Source organism: Calypte anna, chromosome 2 (genome assembly GCF_003957555.1).
Source record: "Calypte anna isolate BGI_N300 chromosome 2, bCalAnn1_v1.p, whole genome shotgun sequence".
Classification (NCBI taxonomy): Eukaryota; Metazoa; Chordata; class Aves; order Apodiformes; family Trochilidae; genus Calypte; species Calypte anna.
In genome coordinates, this window is record NC_044245.1 from 39,452,559 (window position 1) to 39,470,503 (window position 17,945).

Genomic DNA, 17,945 nt, shown 5'->3' on the forward strand with positions numbered 1-17,945 from the left:
CAAAGGGCTTAAGTGTTCTGTTTCACAGTAGTCTGTTTTTTGGGGGGTTCTCTGTTAACAAGTCACCCAATTTTTAGGTATGCTTTGCAGTCTAATGTTGTCAATTTTTAATAAACAGTATTTGACTTTACCACTCTTGTGACATTGAGGGCTTTATAGACTCTTGGTAGTCTTTCAGACTTCCTAACCCTCCAGAACAATGATGAATATACACATCCACATACATGTAAGCCAGATGAGACTCCCCTTAAGTAGTTTGGAACACTATAACCTATTGCATTGTGCAGCCTTCTTCATAGACATGCAGTTACACTTCATACTGTGAACTGAAATGCAGCAAGAATCATAGATGCTCTTAAACACAGCATAGTGGCAACTATGTGGAAAAATAATGATACTCTGTTGATAGAAGTCACTGCTCAGTTTATTACATCAATGCTATTGTCCAGGTTATCATAACAATGTATTATTACGCTAATTGCTTTCTCCAGTACAATTGCAATGATTGCAGAGTTTCTCTGTTGAAGTTGTTTTTGCTAGAAATGTATCTAGCACTGTGCAAAACTTACCACCTCTTTCCTTTTGAGATCTCTAGAGTCAGAACTCAAGTAGCCTTTAGTAGACAAGACTTTGGCAACAAGACTTTTCCTGTCTACCTTCAACCTAAGAGCTCATACATTTGCTTTTGGTGCCTTCTCACTTCACATTTTGCATTACTGTTTTTTTTTTCCTTCTTACAGCCTCCTCCACTAACATTTCTGCATATACAAGTGCATGTGTGACATCCATATTACATCAGATTTGCATTGCCTTTTTTTTGATGAAAACTGGGTTTTGTCATCTGCCTTGTCACCTTCCTTCAAAATCCTGTTACATTACCATGATGAGTTTGGTTACTTGTAATGCAAACAGCTGTACATGCTAAATCTTAATACAAATTTGATTTGGACAGCTTGGCAGCTCCACAGAAAAGCTATTCCTACCTAAATATACAATAAAACATAAAGCTACAACAAAGAACGCAGGTTTCATAATAGGCTTCAATGTTGCTGTAATTGGAACATATATTTTAAGTTTGACTCCTTACTTTAAGTGGAAGCGTCACTTTCATTTAAGTAGCTGAATTTCACTCTGTCACAAGAATTTAAAAGTCTTGAAAAACGTTAATGTCTCTCCCCACTTCCATACATTTAATCCTGTATTGGCCTCTGGCATCTCCACACTGTAAACTAACACCACCACCACCCAACAAAATGGAAAAACCCCAAACCTCCAATCTCCTCGTTTTTTCAGTCTGTCCATTCTTTCTTACCCATATTAGGAGACAAGAAAGTGCTTTTTTTCTAGATTGGCAGACAAGCATAAATGAATAGAAAACAGATACTGGTTTGTGAACTAAAAAGTAAGTTTCACTTTGACTTTCTTTTCTGTCTTAAATTCCTAAAACTACTACATGCAATAATTGTTCTCATGAAAGGCAAATGCAACACTGGGACACAAGAATTTAGAAAAGCACATGCCACAAGCCCTACCTTCCCTTAAATAATGTGTAGGCTAAGCACATTAAGTGGGACAAGACAGCACATTTTGAGTATAATTAAGCTCTAAAACCCAGGAACTTAATTAGGTAATGAAATCCAGGGATGTGGTAGATTTTCTACCACCTACACTTGAAAACAAAACTACCTCTTCTAAGTAGATACACTGTATCTAAAAAACGTTTATAGGTGCAATATGGCAATTACTAGGTAGTTCTATGGATAATATGCACTTGACAGCATTGTGGTTTTATGAGTAGTGTATCATAATGGCCTCTTCTTGCCTTAATAAAAACAGATGATGAATACATAGTTACCTATCATTTTGCCATTTTCCCAAAGAAAACTCTGGCTGAGAATACCTCCCACCATGAAAACAAAACTGGAAGGAGTTTCAATATAAAACCACTCCCCTGCTGTGTTTAACAAATGGTTTTGCTCTACTACCAAGATGAAAACACACAAAAGTAACAGTCTCCTGTCATTACAGCAAAGTTCCATAGATCACTGTATACCATTAGTGGCATGTACTAAATCCTCTCCAAAGTTAGCAGTCAACTCACCCAGAACCAGTCCCACTCCAGTGAGAACAAGGTGTTAGTTTTAAATTCCTAAATTTTTTACCTCTTGGTTTGGCCAATTTGTTTTGGATTCTAAAAGGATAACATTACACAGAGTTTTGTTATAATTATTCATTTATAGAATAGCTTGAGGTTCTTCATTTCAGAAAAACATGAGTTAATTGCTACAGAAATGGAAAAATTCCTTCTTTCTTCCCTCTTCCATTGCTTCTCCACTCCCTACAGTGGGATCAAACTGACCTCACAAGCCAGCTCAAGAAACAAACAGAGGTTTCCCTCATTTTTCACGAGCTAAAAAAAATCCACTGTTCACTGGATCATTTTGCTGAATGAGCTTGCTAGAGAATCAGACACGTAGTAGTGCAAAGAAAGAGCAAAAACATACAGCTAAAAGAATTTTAAAAGAATTGGTTTTAGTAGATATTAGATTGCTTAGTTGCACCATAAAATGACATTCATAAAATTATATAGCTTCATATTCCTAGAACTAGCTAGACAAAATAAAAGCATCTTCATACTTAGTTTTATTAATGCCCAGTACAGAGCACACACTAGCTTTAAATGAAAATTTAAGGAATTTATTTATCCACAAGACGTTGGAAAAGTACCACTTCTGGGCAAATATGTATGCTCACTATAATTACTTCTGACCAGAAAATTATATATGTTGTTTAAAATATTAACTCACACTTAAGTACTACAAGTAACTGCTCTACTTTGCTTGGCTCAGGCTTAAATACAATCAGCTCTACATTCAAGTCCTGATCTTTACTATTTTCTTTAAAATCAAGTCTCTAAAATCCGCCCATGCACGATAGTTTAACTGAATTTTAATGCTAAATTTAAGGGTCTGAAATTTTTAGTTGTATATCCACTGACAAGCTCTATTTCAACACTACATTTTGATACTGTTTACCTACTGTCAAGAAAACCATCTACAGATGCCTTGGTAACAAATTTATCTTTCAAAATCTGTTTTTAAAACTAAAATTTGGAGACAGGGAAGGAAGAAATACTGTCAGAGAAAATTAATTTATTAACGTTAAAATTCAAGACAGCTTAAGAGTATTCCTACAGATTCTTAGAACCGTGATCCTTGGAACTAATGAATGACCAAGTCTGTTTGGTCCACTGTTTAATCAACCAACTCACACACAAGCCCTCCAATAGACAAGAAATTAAAAAGTTTAAGGTACTGGCATCAGAATTAAATTATCAGCATCTGGAAGCACCTCTTTATACCTCCGTGTTTCCCATATCCTTGCCTTTTTTCATGCTTTAGTGCATCACTGGTTTAAGTGCTATGAAAGTGTTCTAGACTCTTAGCAGATGTACATTTCCCAATTGCAAAGATTACTTTGAAAGGGAACAACACAACCTGATAGATCCTTCTGACTAATAAAATCTCTGAAATCCATTCAGGTTGTATGTCAAAGATCATATTCCTAGAACAACACTTATCTTTCCTTCTAGATCCTGTATGTTCTATTGCCAGCTGAACTCACCTGGCACCACAAGGTATTTTTCCTCTGCTGAATTATATTCAGATTAATAAACTAACATTACAAAATAACTGTAGGAAAGGCTCCATGCATGAGTGAGACAATATTCAAGACATTTATATTGCAAGATAATACAGACAGAGAACAAACCAAACAGGCTAGCTTTCCAGCTCACATTGACTGGCATAGTAACATGGAGCACAAGTCAAGCAGCAATGCACTGGAAAAAGTGACTGAACCCACATATGAAAATTTATTCTACACAACACCCAAAGCTCAGCCTTTACTAGTCAGCTTCAACTTTACCTGTCCTGTTACATTAGTGGTAGAGGAGAGCCCAAATATCACTTAAATGTTATTTAGCCAAATGAACTCTTCAATAGCAATCAATTCTCCACTGTAAAAAAAGAATAGCATTTTTTAATTCTCATGAATGTCACAGCTATCAATATATCAGAAATGCAATAAATTTTTTATCTCCATGTTTACTTTACACTGAAATACTGAACACCTTGACTACAACCCTTGAGGTTTTTGTACTTCTAACATACAACACCCTTGAAAGGAACAGAACATGATTAGTGGTAACCATGGAAAGTCTGCTGCCTAGAATCTTCAACAGAAAAGCTATAGCAAGATATTTACCAAACACGGTGTATCACATAAGTAGAAATTAATCAGACTTTTTCTTTTTAAAAGCCATCCCAAACATAGAAACTCTTAAACCTTAGGAACAATTACCAAATTGATTATTCTCAAATACCAGTTTGCTTAACAACATATACATCTGCTTTTTTATTATTAGAAATACCTCTGCTAACACTGCCATGTTTCAAAATACATTTTTTCTGCCATTTAAAGTAAATGCCAATCAAGTCTTCCTTTAAAAAGTAGCTTGAGTTTAATTGCTCAACTCCTACTACTCAGCATCTACTGTTCCTCTAAAGTTTTTATGAATCTTGAACTGTTTTACAAGTCTCATAAATGTTCTACAAAATCTTGTCTCAGTCTTGCAGTAAACTCCATGAGAATGGAACACAGATTTGATGTTCCAGACATAGCAATTCGGAAGGAAGAAAATAGATGCAGCAATGAGTCAAAAAAACCTAAGCACTGTTACAGAATTCCCCCTGCCTCAGTCATTCATTCTCCCACAGCACATCCCTATTACGAAATGCCTCTCAAGAATGCTCATTATAAATGCTGACAATGTTGAAGATCAAAATTCTAACCTTAAATTTTCCATTTAAGAATTGCAGCTTGGCAGACAGAAGAATTCACTCCTCCATAAAAGGCACCATATAAAAGATTCAAAATAATTTAAAATGTAATTTCAGATTAATTTCAATTGTTAAGAATTTTCATCATTTCTATTACTTGGAATGTATGTTCTTTATTCCCCTGGCAAGGAAGAAAGTCTACATGGCATACTCCAAAAGATTTAACTAGTATCAGCAAGGGCAGGCAAACATGACATAACTTCAGATTTACTTTCTCTAAAATATTTGAACCATCTCCCTCCCTTTCTATCAGCAAACCCTGGTAAGGAACTCCACCAGCACCACCACCTCAAGGTTCCTCATATGCTTATACAGTTTTATTGGAGTGTTTAAGAAAAATCCTTTCCCATGTCTGCTTAATAACAAAACAGAGTAACTGCCTCAGTCGCAAATGTTCTTCTCTAAGCAACTTGCCTCCATCTTACTCCAAGCTTGTGACTTATTTGAAAATTTTCATTACAATACTGCAATACACCAGTGGTGGAAAAGACTAAGTCAGGATCACTAAATAGTATATAAAAATAAATACTATCTCAGCCAATACAGAGCTCTGTGTTGAAGCATGGAGGCAATACCCTGAATGAATGCATGTGCTAGAACACTGTAAGAGCTTATCTAAGATGGTGTTATTTTTCCCCAGACACCTTGTCGTTCCTCTATCTTTATATCATGGTACACAACTACCCAGGGAATAAACAGAAGACTGAAATGTTCATACACTACTACACTATCTTCCCTAAATACCCTAGAGCTACCAGAGATTGAGCAGCTGCTTTCCAGTATCTCCAGTGAAGCTCACACCATCAAAAATTTCTTACAGGTAAAGATGCTCTGCCCAGGGGCTGATCCCAGAGTTCTAACTATTCTTATATAAATGTTACATATCAAGTTATCTGATTGCAAGAGCTTTGTTTTGTGGTGGGTCTTTTTCCTACTTTATGTCATCGTCTTTTGATTTATAAGAAAATAACTTTTCAATATTATCTCATAGCTCTTGCAATTGTTACGATGACAAAAAAACTGTTCCTTGCTTTCTCCTTGAAGATTCCTTCACAGATTTAGAAAGCTCATGGGAGAGTTTTGGGCACCTCCCTAAGGCAGACATTGGTCCAGTTTTTCATACACCTGTTCACACAACTGTTTCATATCTTTAAGGAAGATCAGAAAGAAGTCTCAATCAAAAAAAACCAAAAGCAATCAGAGCCTCTTCACAACATACAGCTTCCATGAAAAGAATACTACTTAACTGCAATTCTACCTTACAAATCAGGAAAAATTACACACAGTAGATTAAGCAATTTAATCATTTTTTTACACCTTTTTTTCCCCTTTTAAGATACCTTTTAATTATGTCCAACAAAGAAAAATATATACCTAATGCTTAGATCTGAACCTTTCAAGCATGTTCTAACTCAAGCAGCCTTTATACAAAACTTTGCTAATGCCCATTTTTCTTACTAGCAGAAAAAAACCACAGTATTGCTTAGGGGTGTACAGTGCAAAACCCCACAGATTTATAATTTAAAAAAAAATAAAAGTAGTACTTTAATTTACTTTCAGTGGCAAACTGTATTTGAATGTAAATTGGAATTCCATTAAGATGCAGCCAACATTTTAAAATAGATTTATTAAATGAAACTAGATGAGCTGATATTGTAGGAAAAAAAGCACTTCAAAATAACTTAAAAGGATTCAGTTGATAAGAGTAAAAGCATTAGCAATCACACTGAAGTTTTAAAAGTAGCAGATCTGATCCTCACTTACTGGGGAGGGCAGAAATCTTCCCTTGCATTTCAAATCAACCTTTTGAGTACTCATTGCTGAACTATGTGAAGACAATGGCAAGGAAACTTTTTTTTCACTTTGCTTCAGAGTATCACTTTTCTCCTACATTCATAAAAACAACAAAAAATTGGTATACTAATCGACTCTGTCATTGGTTTCTAGAACTTAAATTATACTTTAAATTTCAGGATTTATTTTCAAAATCTATACAAAAATATTCGCATGCCTTGACTGTGACTTTGACTTCAAAACTGGGATATTAGCATTAAAATGCATTCTTCAGAAATACTCAAGTATGACCACATGTACTTGAGAGAACACCACTAGGAGTCCAAGCATTCAATTTTCAAAACAGAATTCTTCACACAGTTATACACATTTAGAACTACATGTTTTTTCTCAATCTGCTTTTGAAAACTTTCAAACCACCTATGAATGAAGAATAATGTTTTCTTTGTGGGTGACTTCCAAGACTTTTCTATTTTTAATGAGGAAAATTAAGTTTTCTGTACCTATTTTCATTTCCAGGTTCTCTATATATCATCTATAATATATATAAACCTACTCCCAGGGATGGAATCAGTCATATCCATCAGCTATGAATCACTTGTGGTGGATCAAATCAACTGATACTGCATGTAAACGTGCATTGGAAGACTTTTGCACTAAGACACACAAGAATGTTCACATGCAAGATAAAAATCTACTTCTGGAAAATATAGTCTATGAAAATAAAATACTAGATTTAAACCATGATTTTTCTTTTCAAACCTTAACTGCTCACCTTAGTCTATTTACATACTCTTATTTGGAATGGTTACTTTGTCTGTCCATGTAAAGTAATTCCTTATTCAGCCTTCAATACAGCACAGGTAGCTTAGAAGTTAAGCTAAGTTCACTTATACACAGATATATACACACATCTCTAGACAAATAGAACATTAACAGAGGACATGTGCTTGAATATATGCCACAACAACAAACACCTGAAGCAATCCACCATGGATTTTTTTTTTAAATCAACACCAACTCCCCACACCTCCAAAATACATATTTTTTCCTAGAGTTCATTACAACTGAGATTCCCATTTCTACTCATTTGATATTCTTTCACCTACAGTAGAGTAAGTTTTCTTCCCACAGCAGAATACAAGAGGTGAGCCTCCCAGCACAGAATATACAGTGTGAGACTGCAAGTTTGCCAACACCACCAAACTGTGTGGTGCAGTCAAGATGCTGGAGGTAAAGGATGGTATCCCACAGGTACCTTGACAGCTTGAGAGGTGAGGCCATGCAAACCACATGGAGCTCATCAAGGCCAAGTGCAAGGTCCTGCCCATGGGTCAGGGCAATTCCAAGCACAAACAGAGGCTGGGCAGAGTGTGCATTAAGAACAGCCCCGAGGAACTGGACTTGGGGTTGTTAGCTGATGAGAAGTTCAACGTGAGCTGGCAATATGTGCTTGCAGCCCAGAATATCAACCATATCCTGGGCTGTATCAAAAGCAGTGTGACCAGCAGGCCAAGAGAAGTGATTCTATCCTTCTGCTCTGCTCTTGTGAGATCTCACCTGGCATACTGCATTCAGCTCTGGAGCCCCCAACACAAGGACATGAACTGTTGAAGTGAGTCCAGAGTATGGACACAAAGATGATCAGAGGGCTAAAACATTTATCTTATGAAGACAGACTAGGAGAGTTGGGGCTAGAGAAGAAAAGGCTGCCCAGAGGGAAACTTTATCGTGGCCTTCCAGTACCTGAAGAGGGACTAAAAGAAAGCTTGGGAGACTTTTAACAGGTGCAGGTAGTAATAGAACAAGTGGGAAGAGTTTCAAACTGAAAGAGGGTAGATTTAGACTAGAAATTAGGAAGAAAAGCTTCACTGTGAGAGTGGTGAGACACAGGAACAGGTGAACAGGTTGCCCAGAGAACCTGTAGATGCCTCATCCTTGGAACTGTTCAGCGCCAGACTGGATGGGGCTTTGAGCAACTTGCTCTAGCGGGAACATTTCCAGGTAGGGGGTGTGGAACTAGATGATCTTAAGGTCCCTTCCAATCCAAATCATTTTATAATTCTATGTATAATTCTACATTATGTTTGACAAAAGAAAATTGTGACACGCTGGGGCACTTACCTCCCATTGTATAACAAGGAAAAAAAGAAAAAAAATAAAAATGGGGGGAAGGAGAGTGCCAGGGAGATGGGGAAAGAAAGGGGCACACTGGGAGCAAAAAATATCCCCGTTCTCTGCTCAAAATAACAGCAAAAGAAACAAAGAGAGGAGCACACTAAGACGATCTGGCAACAATGGATGACTTTTCCAGCCTCGCCCCAGTAGGCACCATAATAAAGCAGTGGAAAGCTAAGATAGTTACTATAACAATATCTGTAACTGATACATATGTGACAACTGTGTTCTAGGCCTATCTTCTGCTAGGGCCTGATACAAATAAAGCAACTGAAAAACCAGAGAGCTACAGAGGTAGGAACTTAATCACCTACTCCTGCTTTAGAAATTAAGCAGGTAATAAGCAGGAAAAATACCCATAAAGAACTACTCACACTTGGGTCACCTCTGGAACAGGATGGCTGTTTTGAGAAAGTGAAGATTTATTTAGGATTTGGTCATATTTGCTTAACTGTTTGTATTTCAGGCAGTCAGTATCCTGCCAGCTTACAGGAACAGACTCATGACAGACAGTAACATACTACAGTTCTTAGGCACCCTATCACATCTTGACACACTTCCTCCAAGCACTATACTGACAGAAGGGAATTCTAGTCTTATTCCTGCCCCCAAATCAGAGTAAGGGATAAAGCTTGGAATATAGCAACAGTGGACAGATACTTGCTGCAGGAGAGACCCTGTTTAGACAACAGGTACAGAAACCTTACCCAGAAAGTCAGAAACCACGTAGTGCATAATCCATAAAAAGTGAAATATGGCATATCACAGGAAACTATCACCTAACAGTCAAAATAAATATTTGTCTTGAAACAAATTTCTAAAAGCCAAGTCAAACTGAAAGATATTTCTGTAACACAGTTAATGATCTTTGTTTTGAAATGAAATTATAAAATAAAGACTAGGTCCCTTTAACAGAAGGACTTTATTTATTGGGTTTTGTTTCATTTTGTGTTGAGTCGACTGTCCTATCTTCTCTGTTACACATTTTTGCTCAAAAATGACATTAAGTTAGAAGTAATTTTCAAGGTAAACTTTGAAACTGCCAAGATGTGCTAATAGCTGAATTTAGATTATTTGAAAAGTTGCTGTCTTTTCACTTGCCAATATACTGCTACAGAATTTATTCAAACCAACTATGATCCAATATAAACAAAAAAAAGCATTAATTGTATCTACTAATAATAGATATTATTCCCATTCCATAATATTCTATACATATTATCTCCATTCAAAAAGCACACAGATTTATATTCTTAATATTTTAAGAAAAATCACATTAACATATATTCCTATTAACATTCCCTAGAACTGAAAACTATGCTTTTAACAAAGGACAAGAAAATGGAAGTGGTATAGAACATCTTTAATTCTTATCAAGAGTTTCAGCTTTCATTTATCAGACTCGTGTAGCTCTTAAGGTAGAGAAGTATCTTGGTGGACATTACCACTCTATCTGAACCAACACACCTAACAATGCTACTTGAAATTACTTCACTTTCACTAGACAAGGCATACTTATTAAAAAAACAACAAAACCAACTACTACTGTGCTATTACAACAGTTCACTTTCTGTAGGCCCTAGATACACAGAAAGGCTGAAAAATTGCTTCTTTTGTTCAAAGGACGTTTTTCTAGCATTAGAAAATGCCATTATGTTTCACCAATGAAAATTCTTCTAGATACAAATCCATACTTTTGTAACTAACTCTTAATACAAATTAACACTTTTGCAGATGACCCTTGGAAATCATCCACGAAAAGTGATTAATATCAATAAGTTAGTAAAATCTACAGAATCTATCAACTATTACAGTGGGGAGCTGCAAGTTTACTTAAAAAAACAAACAACAAACAGCAACTAGAGAAAAAAATTGCTCCTCAATAATTAGTGTATTTGATAAATCAGAGGTTATCTTATTTTCAGATATATAGTGCCAAATTATTTGCTCAATAAACATCTTCAATGATTTACTCTCCTGTGTCTCCATCATGACAACTGCACCTACTTATCAACTAACCATTGCAAGTTACACTTTTTTTAAGTTCTGTTCCAGGTAGCTGAAAACTCAGAGAACTCACTATTTTTGAAAGTAAAGCTAGGCATCACCTAATGCGCAAATAATGTTCTTATTATGCTCTAAGGTAAATTCTCTACTCCATAAAGAACCCCTCTTTTTTCATAGCTGCATGCCATTCTTCCCTAGTTGGTTGAGCTGACAAATGACCATGCTGCTTGTTTATATCGCAACGAAGGTTATGCATACAACTCTTCACTAAGACTGAGCATCAGTTTACATATATAGGATTTGCTAGTTTGAAACATAAATTTCACTAAGTTTTAAATATTTCCTCATGTTTAAAACTTAATACTTAACTAAGACCCTCCTACAATGTTCCAGTACACAAAGGGGGTCTACAAAGAAGATGTAGACTCTCTTTTTACAAGGAATCACATGGACAAGATGAGGGGCAATGGGCACAAGTTGCTCCTGGGGAGATTCTGATTGAAAGCAAGAGAAAATTTTCCACCACGAACACAGTCAGACATTGCAGTGGTCTCCTAGGGGAAGTGGTAGATTCCCCTGCTTTGGAAAGTTTTAAGTCTCAGCTCGATGGGGTGCTGAAACATCTCATATAAATTATAGAAGGGCTGGACCAGATGATCTTTGAGGTTCCTCCCAACCTGACATTCTATGAATTATTTAACTTCAGGTCTTAAAAAGAAACCAATGCCATACAAAATATATCACTCAAAAAGTAAGCATAGTACTGCAGGACAGAAGAAGAATAATTTTAGCTTGTCTACTCAGGCTGTTTCCATATCTAAGCTCATTTCAAGTGGCACACCCAGAAACTCGTTCATGTTTATATGCCTTTCCAAGCTGCCAGCTGCTTAAAATGGAAAAGGGAATTACCAATAGAAAATGTAGCAATTACAGCCTCAGAAGTAGTTCATCATCAGAATAAGTATTTGTTCACCCCAAAAATGCTATTCAAATTGTTTTCCAACAGCTCAAAGATGCAACAGAACAAGTTTGCTATTATTCTCATTAACAAGAGTTCTTAAAAGTTTTTAACTGTAAAGGAGTGTGTCTGATTAAAGAGACAGCTACCTTACCATCAAGATACATTGTTTTCTCTTTAGACATTAAAGAAGTTACCCTCTTTTGAACCCTACACTGAGCAAGAGAAAGGCAGGGAAGTCACCGATTGGCTGAGCCAGACCCCTTCAGGTCATCTTTGCTCCTCCTTCCTCGGGTCTTCTCAGAACCAGAGAGCAACCACTACTAGTACTACAGACAAGGAGAACACCCCTCTGCATTGGGAGTCAGGGCTAATACTTAAAAGGGACTTTAAAGCAGCTTAAAATGATTCACTAGTTAGTTGTCACTTGCATCTTCTCAAACGTTATTTTTGACCAATCCATGAAACGCAGTTATAAAACAAAACAAAACAAGAAAACCCCAAAACAACACACCAACTCAAAACACCTTCTTGGTGTTACAGATTTTCAATTTAGACACAATAGAAAGCACCCAGCTCTACCCCCCTGAATGTCTCTGAAAGCCTCCTTCTTACCCATCTCGAAACTTATGAGCTTCAGGTATTGTCTTTTCAGAAAGTTGAGAAAGAAATGGAATCAACACATAAGCCCTTGGGTAGCCCAAGAAGACTTCAGCATCAGAAGGCAGCAACTGCGACTTTTACAGGACAGGAGACAGCCCACATCTCACTCTGAAGGACAGTGAATTCACAACAGCCATACTGACCCATCCACTCACCTCAAGGCAGAAGGTTCCTTACTACCTGTATGCTCACAAGATAACAATTTGCCCTACAGTCCCGAGCACACTAACAAGTCCTTCACGGTTGCAAACTCCTCTTCTGCTAACGCCCACCACAAGCCCAGGCTGCCTTCTCCCTCTCTTTGCGTCCCGGACCATTCCACGCTGCTCTTCCTTTCACGCCAGGCGTCGTTTTTTTTCCTCGTTTAAAAGCCAACCCACGCTCTTTCCGCATACACAAGGGGCACGAAAAGAAGTCATAATCTTTACAAAGCAAAACACACAAACAACGAAACACAACCCCACAACTTACCACCCAAGTCAGTCCCCCGCTGCCGCCGCCGCCGCCACCACCGCCGCCGCCGCCTCCTCCAGACTTTGCCATTTTCTGCCCGTTTCTCCTCAGCCGAAGCGAAGGCGCAAGGAGACAACCGAAAAGGCCGGAGCAGACACCGAGCCTCCCCGCACTGACCGGCGCGCCCGCCTCTCCCGCTTCGCCCCGGCTTCTCAGGCGCTGCGCGGGCCCGGGAGCCTCTGCAGCCCCTCGCCCGTCTTCACAACACACACAGGCCCCCGACACCGAGCGTTCCCCACCCCCTTCCGCCCGTCTTCTTCTAGTTCATGCTAGGGAGCTCAGGCGAGAAGCAGAAAAATAATCCGCCGGGGTGGGCGAGGGCTCTCCCGTTGCCGTCCGCAGCCCCGCGGCGGAAGGAAAGCGCCCGGCGGAGAATGGCCGAGGAAGGAAAGGCAGCCGAGGGGCCGCGCCGCCCGCACAAAAGCGCCTTTCCGCCGCCCGCGCTCAAACTCGAGGCCGGGAGGCAGCGGGCGGGCGGGCCCAGCCGGGCCTGCGGCTCTCGCTAGTTTAAAGGGACTGACGGCCCCTTTACCTCACGGCGGCGGCGGCAACAACAAGCCGCCGCTATCGCCGCCGTAGCGCTACCTCCCTCTTCTTCGTCTCCTCCTCACCCCTGGGCCCGGGCCCTGCCCCCCCCTCCCACCCCCCCCGCAGCCACAAAGACCCGGAAAATAGATTAATAATAAAATCTCCCCTCCCTCCCTCCCCTCCCCCGCCCGCGCCTTCCCTCCCGGAGCGCGCACGCGAGCACCCGCGCAGCCCCCGCTCCTCCCCCCTCCCCCCCCCCAGCTCCGCTCCGCGCACACGCACGCACAGCCGGACGCACGCACGCACACGCCTCCCGCAGACACCCAGCGCTGGCCAAGCCTTCCTTCCTCTCCTCTTTCCGCCCCGTCCCGGTACCTGGTGCCGCTCCTCCGCCTTTTTCCCACCCCACCCCTTCCGAATCGCTACGGCTGGCACCCCACCGCTCAGACAATAAGTGCTCTTCCCGCGTCCAATATCCGCGGCCGCCTGCGAGCGTAACCGGGCCCGGGTTGCCCTACCTCTCCCCCCCCTCCTCCCCAGCGCCCTGTCCCCGGCCCGGCCCGCCAATCACGGCGCCGGAGGCGGGGAGGCTGCGAGCGCCGCCGGCCAATCGGAGAGGCGGAAGCGGAGGCTCGCGGCCGCGTGTGGCGTCACTGCGGGTGGCAACAGGGAAGGAGCGGTGACTCCGCCAGGGGGCGCTGTTGGGGAGCGGCGCGAGGGAAGGCGTTAACGGTCGGAGGGGAGGGTGGGGAAAGAGCTGAGCGGCGCCGTGGGACCCGTGGGGCAGGAACGGAGCCCCCACACCCCCCTCCCCGGGGCTGACCTTCCTTCTCCGTGCCAGCGGGGTAGGGGAGGCTCCGCTTTCCCGCGAGGAACGTGCCGCCACAGGGAAGCGTTTTGTGAGGGGAGCGTTCACGGTTCACGGTTGCCGGAGCGCGGCTGTCTCCTTGCCCGTCAGCGAGGTGGATGCTGCGGTATGCGGGTGGGGAAGAAGGGATGCGGTAGGTAGCAGGACCGGCCTTTGAGGGAGGGCACGGTGGTCAGGTACCTGCTCTTCTCGTCAGCTCCGTAGCTGGGCCCTGCCCTCAGTGCTATCGCTGCGCCCTGCTGCAGCTTGAAGGGGATTAAAGTCCTGATGCTCCAGGCAGGAGAACGTTTATAAACCACTGCCCTCTCCTGGACCGTGGTCATCAGCCTGTGGGGTTCCTTATCCCAGCTATCTCACAGAACTTGATTCTGCTGCTATTATATCCGCTTTTGCGCATCGTCGGGTTACATCTTCTTTCAGTCAGCGATACATTGCCTTCTTATAGGGACACATAATAAAGCACCCTGTTCTGTGCACAGTAGACAATGCTGTTCTAAAATATTTGCCATTTTGGAAAAACGTAGTGTAAATGAGAATCTACTTCCTACGCCTAAATGTTGTGTGTATGAAGCCTAAAATTCATGTTATTTTAGGTACAAGAATGAAAAATATTTACAGCATAAGATACTTCCCACCAAAAGGAAAGTGTATATGAGCACAAATATGGTCATAGTTTTTTTACAAAATTAACTAAAATACTTCACAACATGCAGCTTCTCAATTTTTAATTTTCATTTTGCTGAGTGAAATGCAAAGACCTCTCTAGTCCAGCCCAATCCACTCCTTGAATTACTCCCAGTGTAGAGTCATAAATAGTAGTACTGCATCTGAGTTGGTAGACAAATTAGTATCTGAAGATAATAATTTCAACTGAATAGTAACAATTTAAAGGTTTTTACTTTTGCAAAATATTTTTCCTAAGAAGTAAAAGGATTGGAAATGAAGCAGCTGCCTTTGGGGAGTCAGTTGTAATGTCCAATTATGCCTCAAGGGAAGGATCAGAAGAATTTCTAGTAAATACTGCTTATTTAGCATAATTTTACTTTGCCAGTTTCTAAAGAACCTATTAAATATGAAAGTGCTGCACAGGGATTATGGAAAGTAATGGCATCTGCCTGGAAGGGACAGTAAGTCATCTGTTCCAGTCCAGGTTTGTTGCAGCTGCATGTACCTCTGAGCCATAAGCTGTTTTCTCCTACTTTGGGTAAGATAAGAAAGAGTGTTTCTTACACAACAAGAAGGTAGTAGCACTTGCAGGGCTCTGCCCAGTGCTTCAAGGTTTGGGGCTTGTGGATTAAAATGTGGTGATGGTTCTGGGTTTTTCTCCAACTCTCAGAGTTGCATATAGGACCTGTTAAAATGAATCATATACAGGGAACGGGGGCTGCTACAATCAAAGTTGGAGGACCAGAGAAAACAGCAAGAGAGCATCTGTTCAAAGCTTTCTGCATTGAGGGAGAACCAGGACTGCAGAGAGCAGAGAGAGAGCAAGTCACAAACATCAGTGTACTACATTCTCATGAGCTCCAGCTGTTCAGTAAATAGACTGCTCTTTGTGTGGGAAGAAGTCTGCCTTTTGCACTTCCTTTAGCCTAAGCCAAGTAGTAGATAGTGATCTAAGCTAGAGAACAGCCAATCCTTTATACATCACAGAAAGACAGAGGGAGTTTCTTCTTGGCAGTTGCCAATCTTTGCATGTGCATGGTCAGACATGTTCAGTCTATGTGGCATGTGGGAGTAAATATAGGAGGAAAGGCTGACATTCCTGCAAGCTCCAAGTTGCCTTTGAAATTACTTTGTCCCGGTTGCTTTTCATGTAATTATCATATTGCACTACCCGCATGGCATGTTACTGGATTACCAGTTATATTGGTTTTATCCTTAACACTTGTATGTGTGCCTTGAGTGGTTGCATTCCTAATGAGACTGCAAGCAGCTGCCTCCATGTTGTCAGACATGAAGTAGTAAAACTAGACTTCATCATGTTTCTGGTGATCCCTGCTAAAACAAACAATTAGATTTAAGCATAAGCTGAATTTAAGCACCGTAACAATTTGATAGGAGTGGGATTTCTTTGCTGGATGCCACCTGCCCCAATCATGTACTATCAATTTATGTCAAATACTCTCACTTATTGCAATATATTTTAAATTAATAATGCCCTTGAAATGATATACACAAAATTCCTATTTCAATTTACTAGAGACCTGCTTGTTCTCATAGTTGGAGACCATAATATATGTAGTCTCCACTTATGGCCTACAGAGTTTTAAACCAATTGTATACTTAAACCAGTTTTCACTTCTTGTTTCAGTATTCAGTTTCTTTTAGTAAGCAAAGTATTTACTGTAACAGTAACTTTGTATTTTATTAATTTAGCAGAAAGGCAGTTGTATGTATGATCTTTAAATATTCCTATACTTGGTACCCACAAACTTCTTGACTATTCCAAGGTATTTGCTGCTTCTGTTCTAGATTACTGGCTGTTTGATAAAACCTTCTTTTTTCCCTGTGTTTTTTCTGGAATCAGACTTAAAAGGACATAAAACTTGCTTACTGGTGAATCTATGTACATTTAGCTGCTCTGAGAATATACTCAGATACAGCTGCTTACATAAGCAAGTGATCACAGCTCTCCGTTTTCTGCATACTACACAGGAAAAAGAATAATTTGCATTTTTTATCTAAAATATTTATGACACTATGTTGATACCCATTACACTATTCATTCCACATTGTATACACTTGTAATAAGGTATAAACAAACACTACATATGAAATATTTACATTTGCAAAAAAACCAATGTACGCATTCTACTGCATTTTAAAATTTCATCATAATTCATTAACATAATTGTGAAATAACTGATCAAATAATTGAATAGGATTGTATTAATACAATATGACAGTTACTAACATACCATCTGATGTATCCTTGGCATGTGTACTATTAGTTACTCCTGGGGACAGACTCTTCCACAACCAACCTCTTGAAAAAACCCAGCTCATTGTCAAGCTGGCATTTTCACCTTGTCCAAAACCAATCTGCCACTCTGTGACAGTTTGGCATTGTTTTTGGACTGCTTAACCTCTGTTTCCCCTCCCATTACTCACTTGTAGTTACCTTGTTAATTGCTGTGCCATTGCTGAGGTGTGGAGAACCTTCCAGTGGGGCAGGCTGTGAGCACTGCTGCCAGTGTCACTGGGGACAAGGTTCAGCAAAAGCCCCAGTGTTATAGCAGCGGGGACCCACCCGACTGCCTTCTGACCACACCATCCTCCCCCTGCAACTACAAGACATTCAGGTTGTGTTAGAGAACATCTTTCTGACTTGCTTGGCCTCTCTCCTGGGCTGCAATATCTCTTGCACAGAAGAGGGAAGTGGTGTCACTTGCTAACATAAATATTTATCTGTGACTACAAGTGCTTTAGTATCCAAGTCCATCTAGTCTTCTCCATGTCAGTTAAGCTATAAACTGTGACATACTTTTGATGAGCATAAGTAGAGTTGTTGCTAAGGCAGGAGCTGGTCACA

General features: G+C 40.4%; 1 protein-coding gene across 4 annotated transcripts in view; it reads right to left on the reverse strand.

The window, feature by feature from the left end:
* Positions 1 to 13,632, reverse strand: part of TOP2B (DNA topoisomerase II beta) — a 60,728-nt gene extending 47,096 nt beyond the window's left edge. For 2 of the 4 annotated variants that reach the window (XM_030444561.1, XM_030444559.1), the window contains exon 1: positions 12,973 to 13,632. In XM_030444561.1, the coding sequence (XP_030300421.1) occupies positions 12,973 to 13,044 (72 nt within the window). In that variant the 5' untranslated portion in view covers positions 13,045 to 13,632. The other 2 variants (XM_030444562.1, XM_030444563.1) reach the window with 2 other exon arrangements.
* Positions 13,633 to 17,945: the final 4,313 nt, after the last annotated feature.